This window comes from Eutrigla gurnardus (assembly GCF_963514095.1).
Source record: "Eutrigla gurnardus genome assembly, chromosome: 5".
NCBI lineage: Eukaryota > Metazoa > Chordata > Actinopteri > Perciformes > Triglidae > Eutrigla > Eutrigla gurnardus.
The window spans coordinates 18387747-18412427 of NC_139919.1; the positions used below are offsets into that span (position 1 = coordinate 18387747).

Consider the following 24681-nt stretch of genomic DNA (forward strand, 5'->3'; position numbering starts at 1 on the left):
TATATATATATATATATATATATATATATATATATATTCAGAAGCTTTCACAGATAACAGAGGGTTTGTATTTATCACGGTTATTGGTAAAAGCCGAGTTTATTGTCCAGCCTGAGTTGATTATTTCCAGCTAGCTGTCGTCGTTGCTGGAGGCGGGGCTTGTGCACTGAGGTGTGTATTGGGAGTGTCTGCGCAAATCCATCTTTTCTGAAAGGAAGTGGTTCATTGAATGCTTAGATAAATGCTTTAAAAAGACACCATTGAATAAAACAGCAACCGATTTAACTAGTGGAGTGGAAACCGCTTATATAGGGATCACATCTGTCCGGGTCTAATTGATCTCTGCTTGATAAGCAGATGACTATTATTAGCAAAGGACTGCTTCACTCGCTGCAGAGGTTTATTGACAGTACAGCTGTTTCCCTCATGGGGGGGCTGTTCAAGGGAGCATTACATGACCAGGCATTATCAGTTCCCTTGGTAAGAGTGGCTTCAATATCCGTCTCCATCAGCATGACTGTCCTTGGTTGAGCAGGTTACTCGAGGTAGCCGAGGGACACCAAGTTTCGCTGCATCTCGGCTTATTTCTGTCAGTTTGTCACAAACTTTGGCCAGACTACATTTTTCAAGAATTTTTGAGAGAAAATTACTTTATTTTTTATCATAATAATTTCAGTGTGCACACAGCACCAGCCTCATGTAGCCAGGAGTGACTGAACTCAACTAGGGCTGCAACCTTGAATGAACTATTGATTATTCTTGTTTAAGAAAATAAGATATTCCATTTACTATAATGTAAGACAAAAAAAAGTCACATTTGTGAAGCTTCAACCATCACATTTGGCCATCATATTTTCTTGAAATTGATGAAACGCTCATCATATTGATGATTGATGATGAATTATAAGTTCTTTACACATGAAGGCTTAGGTATCACTTCTGGGATGCCATTGCAGGAAGACATAGAAAAGTGAAATGAAGCTTTGTTTATAATTGATTAATTAATCGCTGCAAGATTAAAGCACTTACTTAGCAGACTTTATTTATTTATAACATTTTTATATGAAGACATTTTACTGAGCTCACAGGTTGTATGTGTCTTTTTTGTTGTTGTTCAACCTGTGGTCTGGGGATTAGTTTTAGCAGGACAAAGGGCAACACACATTCATCCATCCATCCATTTTCAATCACAGCTTATCCTGTATTCTGGGTCGCGGGGGGCCTGGAGCCGGTCCCAGATGACCTTGGGCGAAGGTTCACCTGGACAGGACGCCAGACTGTCACATGGCTGGGAGACAGACAAAGCACCCAAACATACAATCTGCAAAGCACAGCCTTGACGTAAAACCAATTTGGTCGTAAATTTGTGTTTCTCAAACTGAGTCACGTGCGGATTAGCTGCTTCACCTCAGGTTCCATCTCTTTGTGATGGTGATCAGTCGACTGTGATGTGTGTGCTGAACACAGGCTTCAAACCTGATCAGATATTTTAGTTTTCATAACCCACGATAAGCTGATAGGATTAGTAGCCATTTTAAAAAACATTTTTATTTTACAATATTCGAATTCAAGGCTTTAGAGAACATCAGTAAGAGTTGCTGCCAGAGGAGTGAGCCACCTCCTCCTCCTCCTCCTCCTCCTCCTCCTCCTGTCAGATAATTCCTCCATGGTTCAGTGATTTGAACTGGCTTGTAAATCCCTTCAAGGGCTTGTGTGGATAGAAGGGCACACAAACTCACATCCTCAAAGACTTTATTGATCATGACACAAATCAAAGCCTGTTTATCTTTCTGATGAATATTTACTTCCTCATATCGAGGGCGGGGAACCAGTACTTTCTCTCACAAAGTGAGTGAGTCCTTCTGTGTTGTCCACGGCCGAAGTTGCATTGTGATGCCTCTGGTGGTTGCAGTGACACCTTTAATTACCTGGTTCATAGGACCATTGACTGCCTGCTGCATTGCAAACTACTCTGCTACTCTGCAGCCACAGACACAGTGAGGGAAACCCATAGACTGTAAATCTATGGAGGATTCATGTTGTAGTTTTGGATCGTGTCTGCTAACAGCTAATGGAACTAAATAAAAGTCGCAGTTATGCCCATGAGACGGAGCTGCACAGATCCAGTGCAGACAGCCGCATAGATTAAAATGAGAGTGTGTCTGTTGTGCGAGACATGCAAGTCTGTCGGATACACTTGAGGTCTAGAAGGGGGTGTGAGCCAATTGTGTGCATTCAGTCACACTCTACAGCAGTAGTCGTTGCAGAGCTTGATTTATTTGTACTTTGGTGCATATTTTGACAGGTGCAACAAAACAGAGTCAAACAGAGCAGGATGGACCGAATGTGTGTAAGGCCCTACGGCGTTAGACACTGACCAGGCAGCCTCTGGTCACTGGTACGGCAGCTTTATAAACATATATATGTCAAGTTCTTTTATATCAGACTTCCTCAATCTAGCAAATTTCAATATTATGTCAGTAAAAGAAAATAGATGGCTTTTGTGTTGAAAATCCCAGGATGTCTCTCCACTGAAAGTCTCTCCACTGAAATGTTTTTAATTTACATGTTATATAGCCCTCTGTGCCCCGTGTTGGGGGAGACTCCCATAAAGTTGGTACAAACATGAGTTGCCCAGAAGGTGTGTGTGTGTGTGTGTGTGTGTGTGTGTGTGTGTGTGTGTGTGTGTGTGTGTGTGTGTGTGTGTGTGTGTGTGTGTGTGTGTGTGTGTGTGTGTGTGTGTGTGTGTGTGTGTGTGTGTAGTCTTAGTGGAGATAACACTTTTGCTTCTTCTTTTGATTTTGGAATAAAACAAAATTGAGCATCCATCCGTTGTCTACTGCTTATCCTGTATTCAGGGTTGTGGGGGGGCTGGAGCCGATCCCAGCTGACATTGGGCGAAGGCAGGGTTCGACCTGGACAGGTCACCAGTCTATCACAGGGAGACATGTAGAGACAGACCACCATTCACATTCACACCTACGGGACATTTAGAGTCACATTGAGCACCCATGATGTCTAAATCAAGAAACAATAAAGTGTGTGTGTGTGTGTGTGTGTGTGTGTGTGTGTGTGTGTGTGTGTGTGTGTGTGTGTGTGTGTGTGTGTGTGTGTGTGTGTGTGTGTGTGTGTGTGTGTGTGTGTGTGTGTGGGTCCTTGGCCGCCACCTGGGATGCTTGAGAAATTCTTTCATTACCCGGTAAATCATCGTAGTTGTGGATGATGTGTCTCAGGAACTGGTTCAGACATATGCACACACACACACACACACACACTTACACACACACACACACACACACTTACACACTCACTTGTAATTGGTTCTGTAAATACAGGAGATGTCCCTTTCCTCCCTCCTCCAATTTTCCGTGCTGTCACTTTGGGCAGTGTTTCTGAATCGCACTCGTATTGATAGCGAGAGGTTCGACGCTTTGTTTAATACAACTCCAACTCCCACCTGGACCGGCACGCTGTGAAACCAGCCACGCAATTAACAGAAAGAAAACAGAACTCACACTCACACAACACAATCCTGCTCCTTCTTAATTTCTCCCTTCTCCCCCCCTCACCCTCCTTTTGTCACGCACCCCGTCTGTTCTTCTGTTAAAACCACAGTTCATGTTCTCTCTTTTCACAACTCTCCCTCCAACACGGATGGAGTTGTTCAGTGCTCCACGAGGCTCAGAAACTCACTAAGTCATTCATAGGATTCACTATTGAACATGCCCGCTCTCCCCTCGGCTCCCTCTTCGTCTTCCTCTCTCAAATGTTCCATTTTCAGCACAGCACGTCGTTATAGTCGGCGATGCCTCGGACCGCCTCGTTTGGTCCCTCTAAAACTTTTTCCGACGAAGCAGAGAGGGAAATTGCATCCCGGTTTTCTATAGAGAATTAAAGCGTTTTAAGAAATGTGAATTATTGATCTTAAGTGGATTTATTCTAATGTCGTTTTCATGTGTGGGAAGAGTTGTGCTCTGTGTGTGTGTGTAGCTGTGAATAGGTTTGGGAGCATGTTTGTCTAGGTGGGTGCTGAAGGAGGGGAGTTTTGGGTGGGAAGACATCTCTTTGTGGGTCATGTGTGTTTGGGTGAGTGGGTGATTTCGGCAATGGGAGGGATTTAGTGCGTCTGCAGAAGCCGCAGCATCTTCTCTGCCTTCATGCAACAGCAATAATAAAATAAAAAATGTATCCTCCTCCGTCAAAGCACACTGAGAGGAGCCATCCAGAGGGAGGAGTAAAAGGAATGCCATCAACATAGACGAAATGAAGTCAATGAAGTCATCCCCCCTCCGACTTTTTCCACCCCATGCATAATGTATCTTAATCTGATCTGAAGGCTTCGCTCTTAATGTTCCTTCAACCATAGATGAAGCCTCTGAGTGTGAAATTTAGCTGGAATTAAAGTTTTAACATGGCAGCTGGCTCCGGGAATCCGTAGCTCAGCTCCTCTTTGGGCAGCAAAGCAGCTAAAGAGAGTATGGAGAGAATAAAGAGAGCTAGAGTGGATGAAACGAGGGTGGAAAGGAAAGGAAAGGAGGATATGAGGAAGAAGAGGGATTGTGTTTGCGATTAGAGGAAGAGTTTTCTCCCTGGCTGTTGCAGTGGGAATCCTATCTCGCGTCGCAGCTCCCTGCCGTTACACACTTTAGCGTGTTTGCTCGGTGCCGGCTGGTGTTTGCTGGTGTTTCATTGGTTTTATCAGGCCAAGTTGAGCTCTGGTCCTGAGTTTTTTTTTTTTTTTTTTTAATGGACACTGAAAAGCTGTCACTGCTGCGCTGCATAACGCCGCTAATTCCAGCTAGTAATGTAGATATTCAGCTGAAATTGTAATCTCTTTATAGCGTAAGAGGATTGAGTAGGCTGGCTTCACCTAAATAAATTACTTTGAAGAGAGCTGGCATTAATTCACACACCTGCAGTATGTTTTATACAGAACAAAGATTAGTGTAGAAGAATGAAGAAGGTTGATACACTGGCTTTCATCTAAGCCCTGGGGATCCTCTAGGTGTCTGCTGAGTGGTGAAGTGAAGGCATATATATATATATATATATATATATATATATATTATATCTGTCTTCTAAGGAGCATAAGGAGTGCTGTTAAATGGACCAGTGCGGAGCGGGGCTCTCCAGCTAATTGGCTCTTCTGTGTGTAGAGGCAAGCTGACCATGAGTACTCATAGTGTTAAAACTATGGAACACGGATTAGGAGCCAAAAGCAGACAAAGAGATAACTGTAACGAAGGTCAAAAAACAAAGGCAGGCAACGGGAGTAAAACCCGAATCAATCAGGAACACAGGGACAACACAAGATGAAAACTAACACTTACAGATGGCAGATGGTTCACAAAGAAATCTAACAAAGCACAAGAACACAGGGAGAACAGGCTGGACGACAAAAATACACAATAGGGACTAGTATTTAATAGTATTACAACAATTATATGATAGTATCTATGATATGATATATCTTACTTGCACCTTCTTGGTCAACTTCATCACCCAATCCAATCGAATAGTTTACTGTAAAATCCTCAAAGTCCTCGTAATTTCCATGGTTGACAAAAAGTCCAATTCATATTATATACTACAAATTCATAAACAGTAAAACACACCCTTGTTCAATTGAAAACACTCAGAGTTTCTGTGCCTAACTGCTGCCAATAAAGGATCCTCCAAAGTCGGGTTGACAAAGCTCGATGTGACGTCTGAAGTTGCCTTTCTTTGCCCATATTTGTTGCGTCACGATCTAGTAATCCGCTGTGTTCTGGTCAGTTGCTTAGAGGTGCGTTCAAGCGATCCTTGTCAACTCCCGAAGGCTGGAAATATCACCACCTTTTATGTACAATGTGTTTTGAGGGTCATTGGTCATCGGTGATACATCAGTGAACAAAACCAATGAAAACGTCTTTGCAGAATGTGAATAATGGAGGTCAGACATAATGTCGGCCGTGTGTTCGGTTCGCAGCCTTGACATGTTGTGAATCACTGGGAATTACAGATGAATGGAGGCAGGGGCAATATTCATTCAGGTCTCTGGCCTTTGTTCACTTTTATTATGCATTTTTCATCTAAAGAGCCACCTCTACTTTTTATCAAATGTGCGAACATGAGTTTTCATTAGATGGGACTATGAATATATTTGATGTATAATTTCATCATTTATTAAAATGCAGTATCGAAGGTTTTACAGATTGAATTTCAAGCAGATTGAGTGTTAATTATCCTGGTAATGTTAGAAGATCTGCTCAATAGTCCAAAACCAAGGATAGAAACTTACCCATAAAAAACACATTGCAAACCTCCACATTTGAGAAGCTAGAACCAGCAAATGTATGACTTTTGCTCTATTTGAGGCATTGCATTGGCTTTGAGGAGTTGGCACAGGTTCAGCTCAGCCTACAGGTCTCGTGTTCCTCAGCTACAACCAGCACTTGAGTTTGAAAACAGTTTATGTCTTTCATTCTCTTCCATTAAGAAATGCTCTCCCCTCCCTGTGTGTCTCCCGGCAGGCGTTCATGGAGGATGTCAAGTCTCGCGGGCCGTTCATCTACTCAGTCTTGGAGTCGGCCCAGGCCTTTCTGGCTCAGCATCCCTTCCAGGAGCCAGAGGAGACCCTGACCGATGGAAAAGGTCTGCTCCCTTCATACTCTGTGCCAACTGCTGGTCGAGCCAAAATATCATACTCACAGCCTCCTTCTGCTAAGCCCTGTGGAGTTCATTTGGTAGGACCCATGCAGGTGAAATCTTCCATTAATAGTTATTAGCGGTGATCCGTTCTCTGGTGTCACACCGGGTTTAGGGAAAGCGTCCGGGTCGGGGCCAATTAGCTCCAGTTCTCCAGTACCATCTGCTCAGATCAATAATACAGCACACTCTGCTATTTCCCCACCGACACACACATCCTCTTTATACTGTTTTGCTCTCAGAAATGCCCATCTGGGAAATACTGTAGCAATCTACCGAACTGTAGTTTTCTTGTGTCCAACTTTTATTTTTGAGTCCCTTTGCTTTCTCTGTCTTTCCTTTTCATGGAGTCGCTGTACCATCCATCTATAATCATTGCGGTGCTTGTTGTCTGACCTCTAGTCCCTGCTCTCCTCTACACCCTGTTATTTCTCCGCCTGCTCTATTTATTTCACCTCCTCCTTCTCACCTTTATGCTTTTAACCCTGCGTGGCCCCCACCTAACCATTTCCCCCCTCTGCAGACGTGTCTCCACGCCGGAGAATCTTAAACGTTAGCCGCTCGGTGTGGAAGCAGGCCAACGTGGCCAGTGACCTTTGGGAGAAGTTGACTGCGCGCTGTGTGGACCGCCATAGGTCAGACACCTTTCCTACATTTTGTGTATCTTGTGCACATTAAATGTGTTTTCTGCAGTGGCGGAAGGTAAATTCATTCAGGTGCTTTATTTATGAGCAAATAAATGCTACTTTATCTTCTGGGAAAATATTGTATTTTTCCCTCCTATAACTGAAGTGCATCGCAGATTAGGATTTTACATGACATAACAATAAAAGCTAGATAATACAATGCATTCTTAGTAATTAAACTAGTGGTTTAATTCACAGTCACAGCCACGCTGTCAACGTTTCTGGGGGAATGTTCTATTATTGTTTGGATGAAATTTGTTCCTTTCTATTTTAAATCAAGGTACATTAAATTGTAGAGGATTTGTCTAAGAAATCGGCCCCTTTGTAATCCAGAATATGATGGCTTCAGCTGAAATGTTATTGTCTATAACTGGTATAATCTTTAATGTGCTGCTGATTTCCTGTCCAGCACACTGAGATTTCTAATCTCGATGAGGCTTTTTCTGGTTAGTTACATTTGAAATTTAATTAAAGCGTATATCTGAGATTTGTTTCTAACCACATTATACATGTTGAAAACATGTGAAAAGACGATATAGTACTGAAATGTGGAGTTAGACTATTTTTTCACCATTTCTGTGTTTAAGTTAGATACGTTTCTTTGGGTAGGCCTGAAGTCATGGATCGATGGAGCAATCCTTAGCATTACGCCTCCCCTAACACTATATACAAACTACAGCACTTAATCAGCACTCAACCGTGAGTTACAACACTAACTTACCACAGTTTGTCTACAGCAGGGCTGCCTGGTGTACCGGATCAGATCCTAGTGGGTCGCTGCATCAGTGGACCGGTGGTGCTGTCAAAAGAAATCCATAACTGTCTGTCTCCTTACAGGAAACCGTCTGTCTGCCTGTCATTCGGGGAGCGCATGAAAGTGTGCTCCCTGGTTAAATTTATGCTTATATCATAGTCTCCGCTGCAGTCTCCCCCTTCACGTGTTACCAGTGTTAAACGGTGGAGAAATGCTTCCCTGACTGGAAGTGAGCCGGCTCAGACCGCGGTAGTCTCTTGTGTGCATGCTCTGCCCATAGAGCGCATGAACATGCAGTCAGTGTCAGACATATGGCCAACATCTACTGTAACTGTATTTAATCAACCCTCACCCATATTGGGGCGTGGTTTCAGAGCCTTTTCTCACAATTTTGCAACCCAATATTATATACTTACCAGTTTATCATTGGAATTTGGCTGGTTAATAATAACACATTTTTTCTGTGTGACACCCTGATTTTAAACAAAAATATAAGATAAAGATTATTAAAAGTTTCTCCCATACGGCAGGAAATTGGACTGGCATGGTGTTATTTCTCCCTGCGACTGTGTGTTGATGCATAGCAGGGTGATCCTGCAATACATTACAACCTAATACAACCGTAACCTGATTACAAAATCTGGCAAATAGAATCCATTACAGAAACACATTCATCAAGTTTGAGATCATAGAAACGTTTTGAGATCACTAAGATATGTTTTCAAAGGAAAAAGCACTTAAATTATGAAATAATTGGTACAAAAATAATTTGCTCACAGCTCACAGTCTGTAGATTGTAATAAATGATGTTTGTCTGCATGCTCCACGGGTTTTGATGGATTTTTTTGTCCCTCTTGCATTAGCCTCACATTTTAATGGCGCAGGTATTAACTGTAATGATTTATGTTTTGCACAAAACCCTCAGACACATGGAGAGGACATTAGAGCGTCTACTCCAGATCCAGGCGGCGATGGAGGAGCTGGCGGTGGCCTTGGAGCAGGCGGAGGGAGTGAGAGACGCCTGGGAGCCCGTCGGAGATCTCTTCATCGACTCTCTGCAGGACCACATAGACGCCACCAAGGTAGACACGTTACATACAAGCTCGCTAATTCACCTTATCTCTCTCACGCACGTACGCTTGTACATGCAGATGCATTATCAGGAACCCCAGATATTAATTGCTTTGACCTGCGGAGTAACTTAATTGTCTCCTTTTTGCGATAATCCCTCCAGACTCACCCGGAAAAAACACAAACAAACATCAAAACGATGACAACCATCTTTTCTTTTTTTTTTTTATCACAAAGTAACAGCGGTGATACTAATGAATAAGTGAGAGATGTGTATCAGGCTGTTTGTTTTGCCTGTGTACACATCCCCGTCAGTAGCTGTGATTTGACTGGTGATGACAAGGACGTGGCATTTCAAACTGACGTGGTGAGATGGTGGGGGCTACAATTCCCAGGTTGAATAGATGTTGTTAAGCAAATGGCAGGCCATCGGTTCAGTCATCGTGGCGTGCCGAGGTGCCGCCGCGGCTCGTGATTGCGGGCCCTTCATAATCATCATGTCACTGTCGCAGCCTGAACGTGTTTAGGGCAGGCTCATCAGTTGGCCTCATCTGTAATTTCCTCAGCCAGTCACATTTACACGCGTAGAAAACACACACGTGCATGCATGCAAATGAGACAAGATCACAAACGCACGTAACGCACACTTGCATACACAAGTCTGGAGCTGCAACTAAGGGCTACAAAATGTCAGAAAAAAGGTCAAATATGCACGTCTCTGCTTCCCAAAATCACAAGCTGACATCTTTAAATATCTTGTTTCGTTCAATCAACAGTTAAAAACCACATAAAAGTGAGAAAAGTAGCAAACCCCCATATTTGAGAAGATTGAACCACCTTTAAGATGTTTTTTTGAGCGAGAAAAAATATCAGAACAGTTGCGGATTAATTGATTAATTAATTCAGCTGTGCACTCACAGTTTTGCATTGACACCCCCCATGATAACGATTCAGCATTCTTTTTTTTTTTACATTTCTGCTCGTCTCTTCTGTTGCCTCTGTGTTTTACATCGTCCCTACTTGTCTCACAGTCAGCATATTTCCAGAGATCAGGGATTTATGTCCTGCCATTAAAATAATCCATTTTGGGGAATTTCATATCTACAGCGTGAAGCTTCCACGGGGGTTACAAATTGCTCAGGCTGCAGTAGATCATCCATCATGGTACACATGAAAACTTAAAACCTTAATTTGATTACAACCAAATCTGGGTTGGAACATTTTAACGTGAATGTTTTACATGAATTCACGTCATTCAAATTTACACATTTAGGAAGAAATGAAGGGAAGTAATCCCTAAAAAAACATGTGATTTCAGACGCTTTGGTCGTCGTGTTGAAGTTCATGCCTTATTCTCAATCTTTCACATATCTTCATGTAATAATAAATAATATTCTTCTTTAGTTTGGGTGCAGTATGAACAAACAGATTATGTGCATACAAACAGTGTAAAATGATAGGGACTGCACACTGTTATTATGTATGAGACACAGTTGACTGTATGAATTTCAAATCTGCTAAGAATATACTGGGGTAATGACATGTGACTGTGCCATTCTGATTTTTACCATTTGTGTTATTTGGGTGAAATAAATCAAGAATGGATCCCTGTGTCTGAATTTGAATGATTTGTTTTGTCTTTCCTCTGTTTCCTGGCACTTCCCCTCCTCCTCCAGTTATTTAAGGAGGAGCTGACCCAGGTGAAGGAGGGCATGAAGCACATCAATGATCTGGCCCACCAGCTGGCTATCTCTGATGTCCATTTGTCGATGGAGAACGCCCGCGCCCTTGAGCATCTCAACAGCAGATGGAAAGTGCTTCAGGTAGAGTTTACTGCTGGGTCTGTGTCGTCTGTTTGACATTGTCAGCAGCAGCTTTTCCAGCAGTCAAATCCAAGGGAGACAATAGGGAGCGATTCCATGTGTAATGTGTGGCCTAATGCAAGTTTAAAGGGGTTTATGTGAGGCTCCAGTGGTGCCCACGCTCCAGGCCTCCGACTGCCTCCAACATGTCCTCTATATCTCTTTGAGTTTGTGAAGGACAACGGTGTGATTGAGGGGAGGGAGAGCAGAATGTCCCATTAGAAGGGCGGATCATAATGTTTTCAAGCTGATACTCACAGGAATCATTAAAAAAAAAAACACTGAACTAAGTGCTTGATATAAAAGTGAAATATCAACAATTGTCCACAACAATTATATATATATATATACACACACACACACACACACACACACACACACTCTTGAAGCCTTTTAAAATTTTCAAGGATAAAGTGCCTTGGATTCATTGAACTGGACTTGCCCTCCATTTGATGCTTAGCTGAATGTATGGGTGCATTATCCAGTGAGCATTACCGTCAATCTACAGTGTGCAACTTCCCAGCTGACCCTGCATTCTCACTAAGCCATCCCTGTAGCGCTCCTGCAGGCACAACAGCATCGACTGGAGAACAGCCCGTTCCCATTAGATGACCTTCACCACACCTTGGCCGTCCGTGACTTCGTCATTACGTTTTAATTGCCAGTCCTCCTGTCTGTCTCTCTCCCTCTCTGCCGTCTGCACATTATGATTTCAGCATCCCTTCAACAATTTGTGGAAATTAATTTCCACCATCAACTTTGCAGACTCACGGCTTCCCGACCACGCGGCTTTCATGTTCCTCGTGTCGCCCTGAAATAGCTCCGAGTGCAACATTTCATGGGGAGAACAGAACCGAGCTGTACAGATTAGCTGTGGGTTTGATTTGTAAGCCAAGGTTTTTTCTGTTCCGAGTGATGCAAACAAAGTTGGTTGGACTGTTTGCAGCAAGTAATCTGTTATAGCCAGAGTCTCAAACTGGTGCTCTCTGTAGATCTTCTCAACAACTTGGCCCGGGTTGGATTATTATCTGGTGCAGTTTGTTGTTAGCAGTTTCCTACAGAGGCCAATGTTGGTTTGTCAATTTCACTTCTTTGGTGGAGTTGCATGAAACTTTGGAAAGACATTCGTGATCCCCAGATGATGTAACTTTATGACTTTGATGATGTCGGCAGAGGGCACAGAGCCACTAGCATGGCTGTGGTGTCTTACACTTTGTCCCAAATCCCCGCTGCATATTGATTTTAAGCAGGTTTGTTAGTTTGTGGGGAGTTTCAATAGCAAAAAAAGAACTAAATAAAGTTCAATGCACAAAGGAAATGGTGGAGCAGCTGACAGCTCGAAAAAGAAATGTGGGTGGATAAAAGCAGCTCCAAAAAAAGTCTTGGAAAACAAAAGTATTAGAAAAAATATTTTGATGTCTCTTTGTGAAGTTTAATTGGTTGCAGCTTCTCAAAGTTTCCAAAGCAGTTTGATTGGCATCCAATGTCATTTTTATAGTTCCATTTCCTGTTTGTTTAAAATGGTATGTTTAAATATCTGTACACTGACCGCTTAAACAGTATATTAATGTTAGTATGTACTACATGATGTGTAGAATTAGGATGTAGTGTGGATTTGGGCTTGTGTCTTGTTAAAAAGCACTTCTCCTGTAAAATGTATTTTTAGCTGTGTTGATCCACTTTAAGCTCTTTGACCAAATGGATCAAGTATATATATATATATATATATATATATATATATATATATATATATATATATACTGTATACTGTATATATGAATGATTGTATAAATGATTGTTAAAATGATTGTTTAAAGCATCCAGATGGTCATTTAATCCAGAAAAACCCTTTATGGAGACTGAAATGTCAACTGAAATGACGAATCCACCTGTATTTTATGAGAGGATTGTTGGGTAACAAGCTTAGAGGTAAAAAAGAGCCTTCATGAAAAAGTTATTTTAAAGGACAATTTCTGCGATATCTTTGAGGCACTGTGCGCTGCAGTTGGTAGTTGTGTCCTCTGGTCTTTGATTCAGGAAGCAAGCCGGTCCCCTGATGATCAACCCTGTTAAAAAGGCTTCCGGTATCCGTAGTCACCAGTAGATATTTATCCCTCACATCTCGGATTATTAACAACGTTTCCGTGATACCAGCAAAGCCCAAGTGGCACATGAAGAGGCAGGTGTTGCAAACGGTTTGGAGGGAGAAGAAAAAAAACATTCTTCGAACTGCCTTGCTTGCACCCCGGTCGATCTGCTATCTCCCCTCGGCCACGTTAATTAATTTCAATGCAATAAGATGCACTAACCTGCTATCTTGCGCCGGGAAAGCAAGCTGAATGGGGGAACCTCTCTTCTTTGTCTCCCTCCCTGTGTCCCATTTCTCTCTTAATTAAAAATGATAAATGCGAAACCCCGGCAACATCCTGTGCCCTGTTGATTTTGGCTGCTCTGCAACAACAAAAAAATGCATTTCCAAATTTGATTTGCTAATATTTGTCGATCATGGATAATTCAGTCATTTGTCTTCTTTAGAGCGGCCCAAATTGCCTGCGCGACAAATAGATTGTACAACACTGCACAGTTGGCAGTATCATCTCCACGGCACATTGGCAATGCTCTATATTAGTCCCGACCCATTTAAAACGCGCTCCGGATTATATTGTTTTATTTTCTGCTGGAAGAACAATGACGTGTGTGTGTGAGAAAACGTCAACTTCACGCTAACTTTACACATTACGACTCGTGGCCTGTGCTCCTCAGAGTTTCTCCTTCCTCTTCCTCTCCTCTCGCTCTACCTCATAGGATTTACTCATTGTTTCAAACATCCAGCTGACAATGATTCATGTGCCAAATCCAATACATGTCAAATAAACCAGGATTAGGCCGACTAAATCCCATTCGGTAGGGCATCATACAGTAACTGATATGAAAAGCTTTTCCAAACTCAATTTTGTCAACTTAGTCCGCGTGGTTATTGATGCAACACATGAGAGGCTTTGCAGCCCCCCTTCTCCCTTCATTTCATCATCTTTTCCACACCGACATGGCAAACCAGGAACCGTTGTCCTCATTTTTAACAAACTACATTATTTCGTAATCTCTGTCTTCATACCTGTCGCTCTTCAAAGGCTTTCAAAGTCCTAAAAGAGGGGCAGCAGGGGGGGAAAAAAGACAGCATTTATTTTTTGTAGTGAGCTAATGGAGGAGAAACAGGTGGTCTGTGTGCGTGCATTTCTTTCTTTGGGGGATTTGTAGAAGAGGCGGATGAATAGCATGATTCCCTTTGATTTAACTTTGCGTGTGTGTTTCCTCAGGCTTCCATAGAGGAGCGGCTGAAGCAACTCCAGGATGCACATAGAGACTTTGGCCCCGGATCGCAGCACTTCCTGTCCAGTAAGAGACCTCCACTGCTTTTGAAGTCGGTACCTCATATTGCACCAATCCGAGCCGTGCCGAGGCACTGTCTCAGAGTGTGGGGAGGATGAAAAGTTTTGGTGTACAACAGTTTTGGGACGCTAAGGATATGGAACACTGCATGGGTTTGTGTGTGTTTGGGTTAGTGGTGGAGGCTTGCATGCTTTGTTCATCTGTCATCATTTCCTGTCACCATAAACATCCCCAGCCAGGGCTCATCCGATCTCTCATTTCTCTAATTTGAACAGAGATGCATATTTGTGAATTTTGGTTTCTTCTCTTTTCCCCTGCTGCTCTTCATCCTGCTACAGTGGTGTAGCGGGACGCCTGGAAAATGTGATTTATTTTACCTAATTTAAACGGATGTGTGTTGCAGGGCTCCCTGCGTGAGTGTGACTGAAGCTGTGTGTGCTTGTGTGCCTCCGATGTCCTCACCAGACCCCATCCACTTTTATTGCTGTCACGCTGGCTCAGAGATGCCACATTGGGGCTTATACAGCAGTAGACCCCACTGCCAACTCAGCCCACTGGGCCCTGCGGGAACGTCTCTGTCTGCGTCTGTGTGTGTGTTTTATGTATCAACATGCATTTAAATGAATGTGTTGTTTGATATAGCACATGATACATATGGAGAGGGGCTTAAGGTGCTAATTGTACATGGATGGATACATGTGGTGGAATGCAAAGTACATTTACTTAAGTACTTTAATGTAAGTACAATTTAAGGAACTTTTTCATTTTATACAATCTATACCAACTTTCAAATAAATGTCTGAGGCTCAAAGAGACAAAACGCAGCAATGTTTACCCCCCAAAAGACCCTTTAGAGTGGGTCCAACCCCTAATTTATCTTCTTCATAAAGAAATATCAGTCAAAATGGGCATTTCTCTGCACAATTTGAGTATTCTTACATTGTGGTATTGGTACTTTCACTTAAATAAAGGATGAATATATTTTCTGCCTTTGATTTGTGAGCCTATTTCAGTCTTTGTGTGTGTAAGCATTTTTCACATATCCAGGGCAACAACATACCAGTCTGCATTGTGCCGTGCCGTGATACAATAATGGACAATGACATGGTGTGTGTATGTTTGTTGCCTCTGTATCAGTACCTCTGCTTCTTCCAGTCCTCTTTGATCCTCTGCTGGACCCCCCGTGGTTCAGTTTGGAGGCCGGTTTAAACGCTGCGGCCGACTCCTCTGCCTCCTGTGTTGTATCAGGCCGCGCCGAGCACACCAACACTCTGTGGAAACCCGACACAATAGACGTCTCCCTTTACTGTTGTACGCCAGAGTAGCTCTGTTAAGGAGGCCTGAATGGAGTCGCTGTCCGGACACGCTGTGCACAATGGCTTTTCATGCGTGACATGCCAATTCTGAAAATTGATTTGGGTTTTGTGTGTTTGTGCAGGTTCAGTGCAGATACCGTGGGAGCGTGCCATCTCCCCGAACAAAGTGCCCTACTACATCAAGTGAGTGTACCGTCAGGGTCAGTTTCTGCATTGTGGAAATGTATGCACTCGGCTGGCTTCGGGAATATTTTCTCATTTTTTAGGACGAATGGGTCTGTGGAGCACATTGGTTCCGTTTTCCTCCACTAAGGTTAAATTCAAGCTAAATGTAGTTGATTTCATTGCATGGCAGACTTATCTGCTAAATTGACACAAAACACAAAAACTTGCAGTATCAGTTAACATAACATTAGGTGTGTTTATCATAGAAATACGCTCATAGAGTTTTTACCACATTTCACCATGTGCATTGATAATTGAATGCCTGCAGAACTCTGATTGGTTTGGTTATTTTTCCACTGTGAGCAAACACCAGACAGCCAGTATTTGAATCACTGAAAAAAAAAAGAGAGATAGGCCGCGATTCAGGCATCTAGAAGAAAGCTTCATGCTTCGTCACCAGTCAAATCACATCTCTAACTGCAAAAATCCAGCCAAGGTTCAGACACCTCTTGCCTCACATTTTCCAAGATCTTTCCATTGCTCAAACATTTGTAGAGAGTTTCCATTAGAAAGCAGATACATACTAAATGATTCAGGGACTCTATTGAGCTACTGGGAACCCCATTTGCTTGAGAACTCATCTGTTTATCTACTTGCCTCGTCAATACTATTTCACCTTTAGAGCTGCTGGTTTTATCAATGAACTGTGTGAGTGTGTGTGTGTGTGTGTCTATGGCAAGGGGATGGTACATTGGTGTGTGCAGGTTTGTAACCGGGTTGTGTTTGTTTCTCTACTAAGCAAGTATTTATTTTCTTAATCATGAGCAGCAGAACCTCGTGGGTCTGGATTTAGTCTCCTAGTCAATTATTTATGGGTTACATTAATGTACCAATGAGGGTGGGAGTAGTATCTGAGTAGCACTACACTGGGTATCAATCAATGAGCACCCACACAGGTAAAATGATTAATGCTGCCCTAAAAGGCCCCTGGGTCTTTGCAGACTTCCTGCTTCAGGGTTTCTGTATGAATTTTGCTGCGCTTGTATTTTTTTTTATTGGATGTTTTTTTTTTCTGACTGTGCCCACAGAGCTAGATGCTAGTACAAATGTATGTTTTTGATTTTGGTGTGTGTGTGTGGGAATTTTTTGTGGTGTCACTGACTGAAGCTTTTTACGTTGCTGGCACTATATCTCCAGCAGAGCATCAGTGTTATGTAACTTTGATGCCTGAACCCAAATCGTGTTTGACATACGACTGCATTTTACAGGCCTGAAATCTCTTGTATACAGTATATTGTACACTCTCTCTCTCTCTCTCTCTCTCTCTCTCTCTCTCTCTCTCTCTCTCTCTCTCTCTCTCTCTCTCTCTCTCTCTCTCTCTATCTGCCCCTTCAGCTCATTTGTTAAATTCTTTCCTTGATCTTTCTGGCCTTAAAATGTACACCTGTGTTCTGCCTGCTTCACATATTCCTCTACCTGTGTTTCCCCCAGCCATCAGGCTCAGACAACGTGCTGGGACCATCCAAAGATGACAGAACTCTACCAAGCGCTGGGTGAGTAAGGAGACAATTAAAGGACCCTTGGAGTGGTGCTCTCTGGCCCAGGACTCCCGCTGGGCGGCGGCGGCGGCATCAGCAGCACGGCTCCACTGGGCCGCGGCTTTGAAGGCCCCGTCACACGGCTCATTAAGTTCCCTGTATTTCAAACACCTTCGGGACTACATCTCTGCTGTCATTAACCTACAAGGCCCAATTTGCCAGCGCTGTGATTGCTTTTTGCTTAGCCTTTAATTAATTGTGATTAAATGACATCATGTGTCTTACTTTTAATCTGATCTGACACGGGGAGCTTTCGAGGGAGACGGGCACGCTGTACACATGCTCAGCAAGGCACAGGCATGTGCACACGCACGTACAGTGTGACATACTGTACACGCCCCTAATGACTCCTGCAACGGACTGATAACCAGGAAGAGAGATATCGATGTCTAAGTCCTCGATGGCAGGGTGTTTTGTTTTCCCTCATCTTTTCATTGACTCTAATCTCTCTCTCTCTCCCTCTCTCTCTCTCCATTAGCGGATCTGAACAACATCAAGTTCTCAGCATACAGAACGGCCATGAAGCTGCGGCGAGTTCAGAAGGCTCTGAGATGTATGTACAGTATTTCATAGATGGCACTTCCTGCCCCGCACTGCTGAGGTGGCTGGATAAGTGATATACTGTTATCCTGCACCATCACTAATCCACGATGACAAGCTCTCTTCGGGAATGAGATACAGCGATTAGCTGTGGCACATTTCTCTGTTCAGTTATTGAAGGACTCCTCGCTCCTCTCTGCGTTATATGGAAATGTAATATGCTGGCCGTTCCCATTGGCTCTAAAATGCAGAAAATCAGAAGTATTGATACGTCCGAGGGCCACTAGGAACCACTCAACTGCCAGATTCTTTCCTAATTGTCATTACAGCCTGGATCGTTGGGCTGCTAGGTAATTAGGGCTATTAATTGGTCCATTTCACTTACAAGAGAAGCCAATTAGTTTTTGCTTTGAGGCTTGAATGTGTGCCCCTTCAGGGTCACGCCACTTATAGTATCTTACTGGAGCCAGACCCTCTCACTTTCCCACCATGTTTCTAAATTCTCCCAGTGCTTTTCTTGTCCTCTTCAGTGCTTCTCGGCTCTCTCGGTTTTTCCCTCCCCTACCTCAAACCTGGCTTTTCTTTCTCCATCTTCATGCTCTCCCAACACCTTAATCTCATCCATCTTCCATCACCTGCACCCACTGACTCCAGATGAGCCTATATCTTCCTCTGCAAGTGGCCAATTTCACACTTTTCTTTCCTCCTCTTCTCCCCTTTTTCCTTCTCTACCTTCTCCTCCAACCCTCTCTCTCTCCTCCACATCCTGAGTTGCTGTAATAAAAACTCAGTATGCTCAGTCCGCCGTGAAAAAAACCTCTTTCACTGACTCTCCCTCTTTCTTTCTCTTGCCCGCTCCCTTATCTCACCCTGCTAGTTGATATCGTTACAGAATTTAATTGCCAGGCAGCCTCGATAACGGAACTCTGCACACTTTGTGAATGATTGAGCAGTGCTTCCTAAGAGTCCATCAGAAATACATTTTTAAGGTGATTCCCTCATAACCCTGTGGATACTGCCCTGTTATCTCCTCTCTCCTGTTCTTCCTCATTATCGTGCTATCCAATTATACCTGGCATCCACGGACATCCTTTTAGCTCCACTCCTAGGGACGGGGCCATGAAATTAGTTTAGAAGAGCGGAATCAAATTTGTGTCACCGCTCTCGAAACATCTGGTCGGGCTTAAGTGGGCAAAAAGGGTGACTAAGCACTGTGCTGCTATCGTCTGCTCTGCTCTCAGTCTGAGGTCTGCTGTTTGTTTCCAAGCTCCAGCATTTACCTGTTTGCATACCTGTGTACACGCTTGTCCACCAACATTCACTTTACTTTATCTCGAGCCGTATAAAAGTATACAAATCTCACACAACATGTAACTAAGTACATTTAATGATGGACTGTACTGTACTGTACATTAATGACATTTTGAGGTATTTGTGCTTTACTTGAGTATTTCCAGTATATTTATATTTATTTGATACGGTAACTTAAGTTACGTTGCAGATTTACATTATTCATTCAAATACACGTCATGTAATAAATTATAAGCGTCTGTATATAAGGTTTGAGTCAATATGTGCTCGTTACCAGCTGCAACATTAAGGTGATGAATACATGTAATTATAATCCAATAACATAATGTAACTTTGAAATGTGCCGTTATGCATAAGTACTCTTCAGTTTGGTAAGAATATTTTGATGCTGATACTGTACTTTTTCTTACTTCTATACTTGAGTAAAATATCTGAATACCACCACTGCACATGATCACAATGGAAGTGATTTTTTTTCCAGGTAACTGTGTTGCTAAATAAGTGTCTGTGTGTGTTTCCAGTGGATTTAGTGGCACTGAGCAGCCTGGTGGAGGTGTTTCGGGAGCAGGAGCTGCAGCAGGGGGAGAACGTGATGGACGTGGTGGACATGATCCACGGCCTGACGGCTGTGTACGAGAGGCTGGAGGAGGAAAGGTCCGTGCTGGTCAACATTCCACTTTGTGTCGACATGTGTCTCAACTGGCTGCTCAACGTCTACGACAGGTGGGTGAGAGGTTTCCAATTATGAGGCTGGCTTTAACTGTGTGTCACTTATCACTTACATTGCCATGCATGACACTGATACATAGTCCTGGTTGCCCTTGCACATTACACCAGGTCATCTGAATGAAAGTTAGTATGAAATAATAGAGTTAAACTATTCCTCACACTCTTCCTGATGTAAATGGTTCAGTGGCTTGTTGTACAGACATCCATAAAGAGCCACAGTGTAGCTACAGTTATAATAACAATGTCCAGGCAGAGAGCCAATCCTCCTACCGAGACTCGTTGGTGTTAAAGAGAAACAAATCCTCTTTAACACCAACTTTCACCCCATCTCTGGTCTTAATCGACCATCGTCCAAAGAGGAAACACCGCGCACAGAGGCGGAGATACAGGAAGAACCCCACCAAGCGCTGTAAATTCAGTCCACGGCTCTCGACAACTCGCTGCTAATGAGAGTTAATCAGCGACTAATCTGCATAAATTTCAGTAATTGCTTTTTGTTTTCCGATATATAGCTACAGTGAATCTGAATGAGATGTGCGTATTTTTTTATCTGTGTGTTTGCATTACAGCACATTACAGTGTGCAGAGGCGTGTCACACTAGCGGGGCGTGCAGGACTGATATGTCCCCCTAGGAGCAGCACAGCAGTGCATGATGATGGCATGTGACACATGGCAGAGTGTGTGTGTGTGTGTGTGTGTGTGTGTGTGTGTGTGTGTGTGTGTGTGTGTGTGTGTGTGTGTGTGTGTGTGTGTGTGTGTGTGTGTGTGTGTGTGTGTGTGTGTGTGTGTGTGTGTGTGTGTGTGTGTGTGTGTGTGTGTGTGAAAGGTGTTGCTCTCATATGCAACTCTTAATCTGACAGCAACGCTCTCCCTGTGTTTCTCCGTGTGACGGGCTGGTAGGGTAACTAGATACTTGGGAATGGGCGTACTCACGTGGCCATATTGGCATGTCCTTTTCATGCATTATATTCAATGTCAACAAACAGTATTAATAATAATAGTAGTACAATTTGTTTGAATCTCTAGGCAACAATGAATCATGGGTATTTCCCTCCCCATTCCAAAGCAGTAACATTTTTGCTTTTCACACAATGTTCACCAGGACCAGATGGATGGATTTCTTCCAGAAAGATTTTAATACAACCACATCATTACAATGTGTTGGGTTTTATTTGCACCAAAAAAACAACAACTACAAGAGTAATTATTGTCTAACACTCATCAGTAGCTGTCAGTGGGTAACACAAAATCACAATGTTTAAGGTTGTTTAGGCTATAACTAATCAAAACTCTGGATTAGTCTGATTTTTGGGATGCAAAGAGCAGGATTCAGGACAACTGTTTTTTTTTAACATTATTCCGACGTCTGGTCCCCCTATGATTGAGCCTCAATGATGTTTCACTTTCTCAAGGTTTGATCTGCAAATTAGGAAAAACAGGGTTCCGACTTTGAACTCATTCGAAGCAACATCCCAGCTCTGGAAATTTAACTCAATCTTTGAGTCAATTTTGTACATCATTGATCTGATGTTCTGTGATGAATGCGATGTTCTTGATTTCGATTCAAAAGTTAATCCAATAAGCCTGTGGTTTCTGCCAATACCGCTCTGCTCGGCAGTAAAGTCTTCCAGGCCGCGTTGGCACCCAAACTGTGAAATCTTGACACGAGTCGCGACGGTGCTTTTTTGTGTTTATTTCATGCAGGAAAAAAAAAAGAGAAGCTAATTAAAGGCTCAAATCGGGAAATAATAGCATCCGTCTCACTGGCCTTGCCATTGGCCGTTGATCATTTAATTCTATTCATTCACTTTTATTCAACAGAACCTTGTGATTCTGCGATTGTGTGTTATTGCGATATGCATGCATGTGTTTGTCCGTAACGTAAGTGGCATTGTGAGCTTATTATTGCTCTTCTGGCCCACAGACAAACCACTTCATCGAGTGGAGTGCCTTTAGGTCCTCTGGATGAGCTCTAATACAATTTCACACTGTTGCGCTGACCTGTACCGTACTCTGCTTTGACCCGTGTAATTCCTCCAACACTCTGTCCCTCCCAGCAGGGCTCAGCCAGCGTATTACAGCAACATAATAAGCCATCATTTGAATCCATTCACAGTTCGTTTTTTTTTATTTTTTTTTTAAATTGCAACCTCACAACTGTTTCTCTCCCTCTCTTTTCTTTTCACCAGCGCTCGTAACGGCAAAATGCGAGTCCTGAGCTTCAAGATGGGTTTGGTGAGCTTGTGCAACGCAGACGTCCAAGAGAAGTACAAATGTGAGTCTGATGCTCGCTCATGTGCCTAATGCATCTCCTCGACTGCAAACGATGAGCCAAAACAAAACGGCCCTGATTGCCAGTACATAAAGACATCCACTTAGTCTAATGTAGGAACGAAGTCTGCTGCTTTAATGGAGAAAGCTTTCTTTACTTCTACAAAGTACACCAGGGGCCTTAAAAAGGCACCATTCAAGCACACTGTCTTTCTATGGCCCACCATTCAACTAGCAAAGAGCTAAGGCGCCCCCGTCCTCCTTCTTCAGTGATGCAAGATTTGTTTTACTCTGAGATTGTGACGCCAGTTTACAAATCATGATGAAAATAAAGGTAAAACGGACAGAAGTGGTGATAGCTGGACCTGGAACAGCTTGTAGATATGAGATCAGAGAGAACTCTGCCAAACTCATGCAAGGATGATTCACGCCTGGCACACCATCTGTGTGGACTTTTAAAGACAGACATGACAGATTAGCCTTCAGTTGAATCGTCCCCGGTGTGAGTCAGCTCTTTTCTTTCTGGATTCAGGTAGACATGTGGTGTTCTTATAACTGTTTGTCTTTTCACTGACTGCTGCTGTTTTTTTGTTGTTGTTTTTTTTGCCAACACCAGACGTCACTGGAACAAATATTTGCAAATAAATCTGAAGCATTTGCATCAACCCACTTTGAGATACAGATGGTGGGTGTTTATTCCATCATCGCCCGTCTTTGGCTTGAAATTCAAAAAGGACTTTAATGGACTTTGGTACCAGTCATTTTTAATGCTACATCTAATGTTAGGGTTATGTGCTTTTACTTAACATTTGCATCGGCACATGCACGGTTCTGCAGACATCAGTCTGTACTTCTTTCACACCCAGTTTGACAAACGCACCACTTACCGCTGTGTCACTGGCTTCTGCCTCTAATTTTCTCATCAGAAAAACATGGCGGCTATATGAAACGTTTTTCAGTCCTCCAAAATGATCCACTAAAATCAATTTCTGAATATATTTGAGGGAGGAAATAGTCCAGACAGTTAGAGGGGTCTATTCCTATGTTCCTCTGAGTCCTCATTATAAGAGATTGGTATGGACTATCTTCACAGTTCAAATTGAAAAAGAACGAAAGGGAGATTGATATTTCAAATATGGTTTGAATCGTTTTAAAATCCATTCAGCCACTGTCTAAATGTCTAAAATGTAAAGTCTAACTCTGTCTTGCTCACAAATGTGTAGGTTTCAAATAGTTTAATACAAGCAAGCTATAAGCTGTCGCCGGGTGATTTCAATGAAATGATGCTGGGAAACATAGAATTACCTTTTGACCTATAGAAAAAAAAACATAGCTGAGACCATACGGCCTTTGAAAGGTCTCTTTAATGTGTCTCATTAAGAGGATATTGAGCTGGGGAACATGATACACTCCTCAGGTTTTATACTCTATTTGCAGTGCTTAGTTTAAATAGTTGTACATGACATTTTGAAAGGTCGATCAAACAAATTTAAGTCTCAGCTGGAATAATTTTGTCAAAACTGAGCTTCCAAAGTGTAACCTCACTTTGTATTTTAGCAATGTGGCGAGGGACGGCAATGTCGGTCACTCAGTCCACCACTTTGGTCCAGGCTCAAATAATTCTACAACTACCATGATTTCATTATTACATCGTACTTGTGTGTAGTACTAATTAAGAAATGTTAGCAAACAAACTGTTGAGCACAGTTAACGTTATACCTGGTGAAACAGCAGCATGTCAGCATTGCTGTGAGCATATTAGCATGCTGACATTAGCATTTAGCTATGTACAGTGTCATATAGCGCTGCTAGCCTGGGTGTAAACCTTGTGGCTGTGGTTTATTTATTTAAGACGGCCATGTCAGAAGGGGATTAGATAACAGACCCTCCAATAAAGTCACCTCAGAACTCATGTACACTTTTCTGAAATAGTATACATTTTACACATTCATCCCGAAAAAGGTAGTTTCTTACTAACTGTTCAGATAGTTTGTGGATTGTGCAGCCAACTCCAGGAATATGCCATTATCTCACAGCAGACTTTGCAACACTGCAGGCAGCATGTTCCTGATGTAATAGGCCTATATACCGTGGTAATGTCTCCATAAAACATGTACAAAACTCATCTCTATCAAACAGCTCAATGTGAACATTTAAAATGTCAAAGACGCCTCAGCTCTGGTTATGAGAACTATAAAAAGGACACTGTTTAACATGCGGGTGTTAAAGCCAAGTGTCCTCTGTAGGGTGGAATAAGTACACAGAGAGGGGGACACATTGGATGCTGCTACTGGCATTGC

At 42.7% G+C, this 24681-nt stretch overlaps 1 protein-coding gene across 1 annotated transcript in view; it reads left to right on the forward strand.

The window, feature by feature from the left end:
* The window catches only part of drp2 (dystrophin related protein 2), an 88176-nt gene that overhangs the window by 39836 nt on the left and 23659 nt on the right, over positions 1 to 24681 (forward strand). Inside the window, exons 4-13 of the mRNA XM_084009506.1 lie at positions 6513 to 6633; positions 7211 to 7322; positions 9053 to 9209; positions 10875 to 11021; positions 14378 to 14456; positions 15889 to 15949; positions 17423 to 17484; positions 18008 to 18082; positions 19902 to 20103; positions 22300 to 22385. Coding sequence (XP_083865632.1) covers positions 6513 to 6633; positions 7211 to 7322; positions 9053 to 9209; positions 10875 to 11021; positions 14378 to 14456; positions 15889 to 15949; positions 17423 to 17484; positions 18008 to 18082; positions 19902 to 20103; positions 22300 to 22385 — 1102 coding nt within the window. The remainder of the gene's footprint in view (positions 1 to 6512; positions 6634 to 7210; positions 7323 to 9052; positions 9210 to 10874; positions 11022 to 14377; positions 14457 to 15888; positions 15950 to 17422; positions 17485 to 18007; positions 18083 to 19901; positions 20104 to 22299; positions 22386 to 24681) is intronic.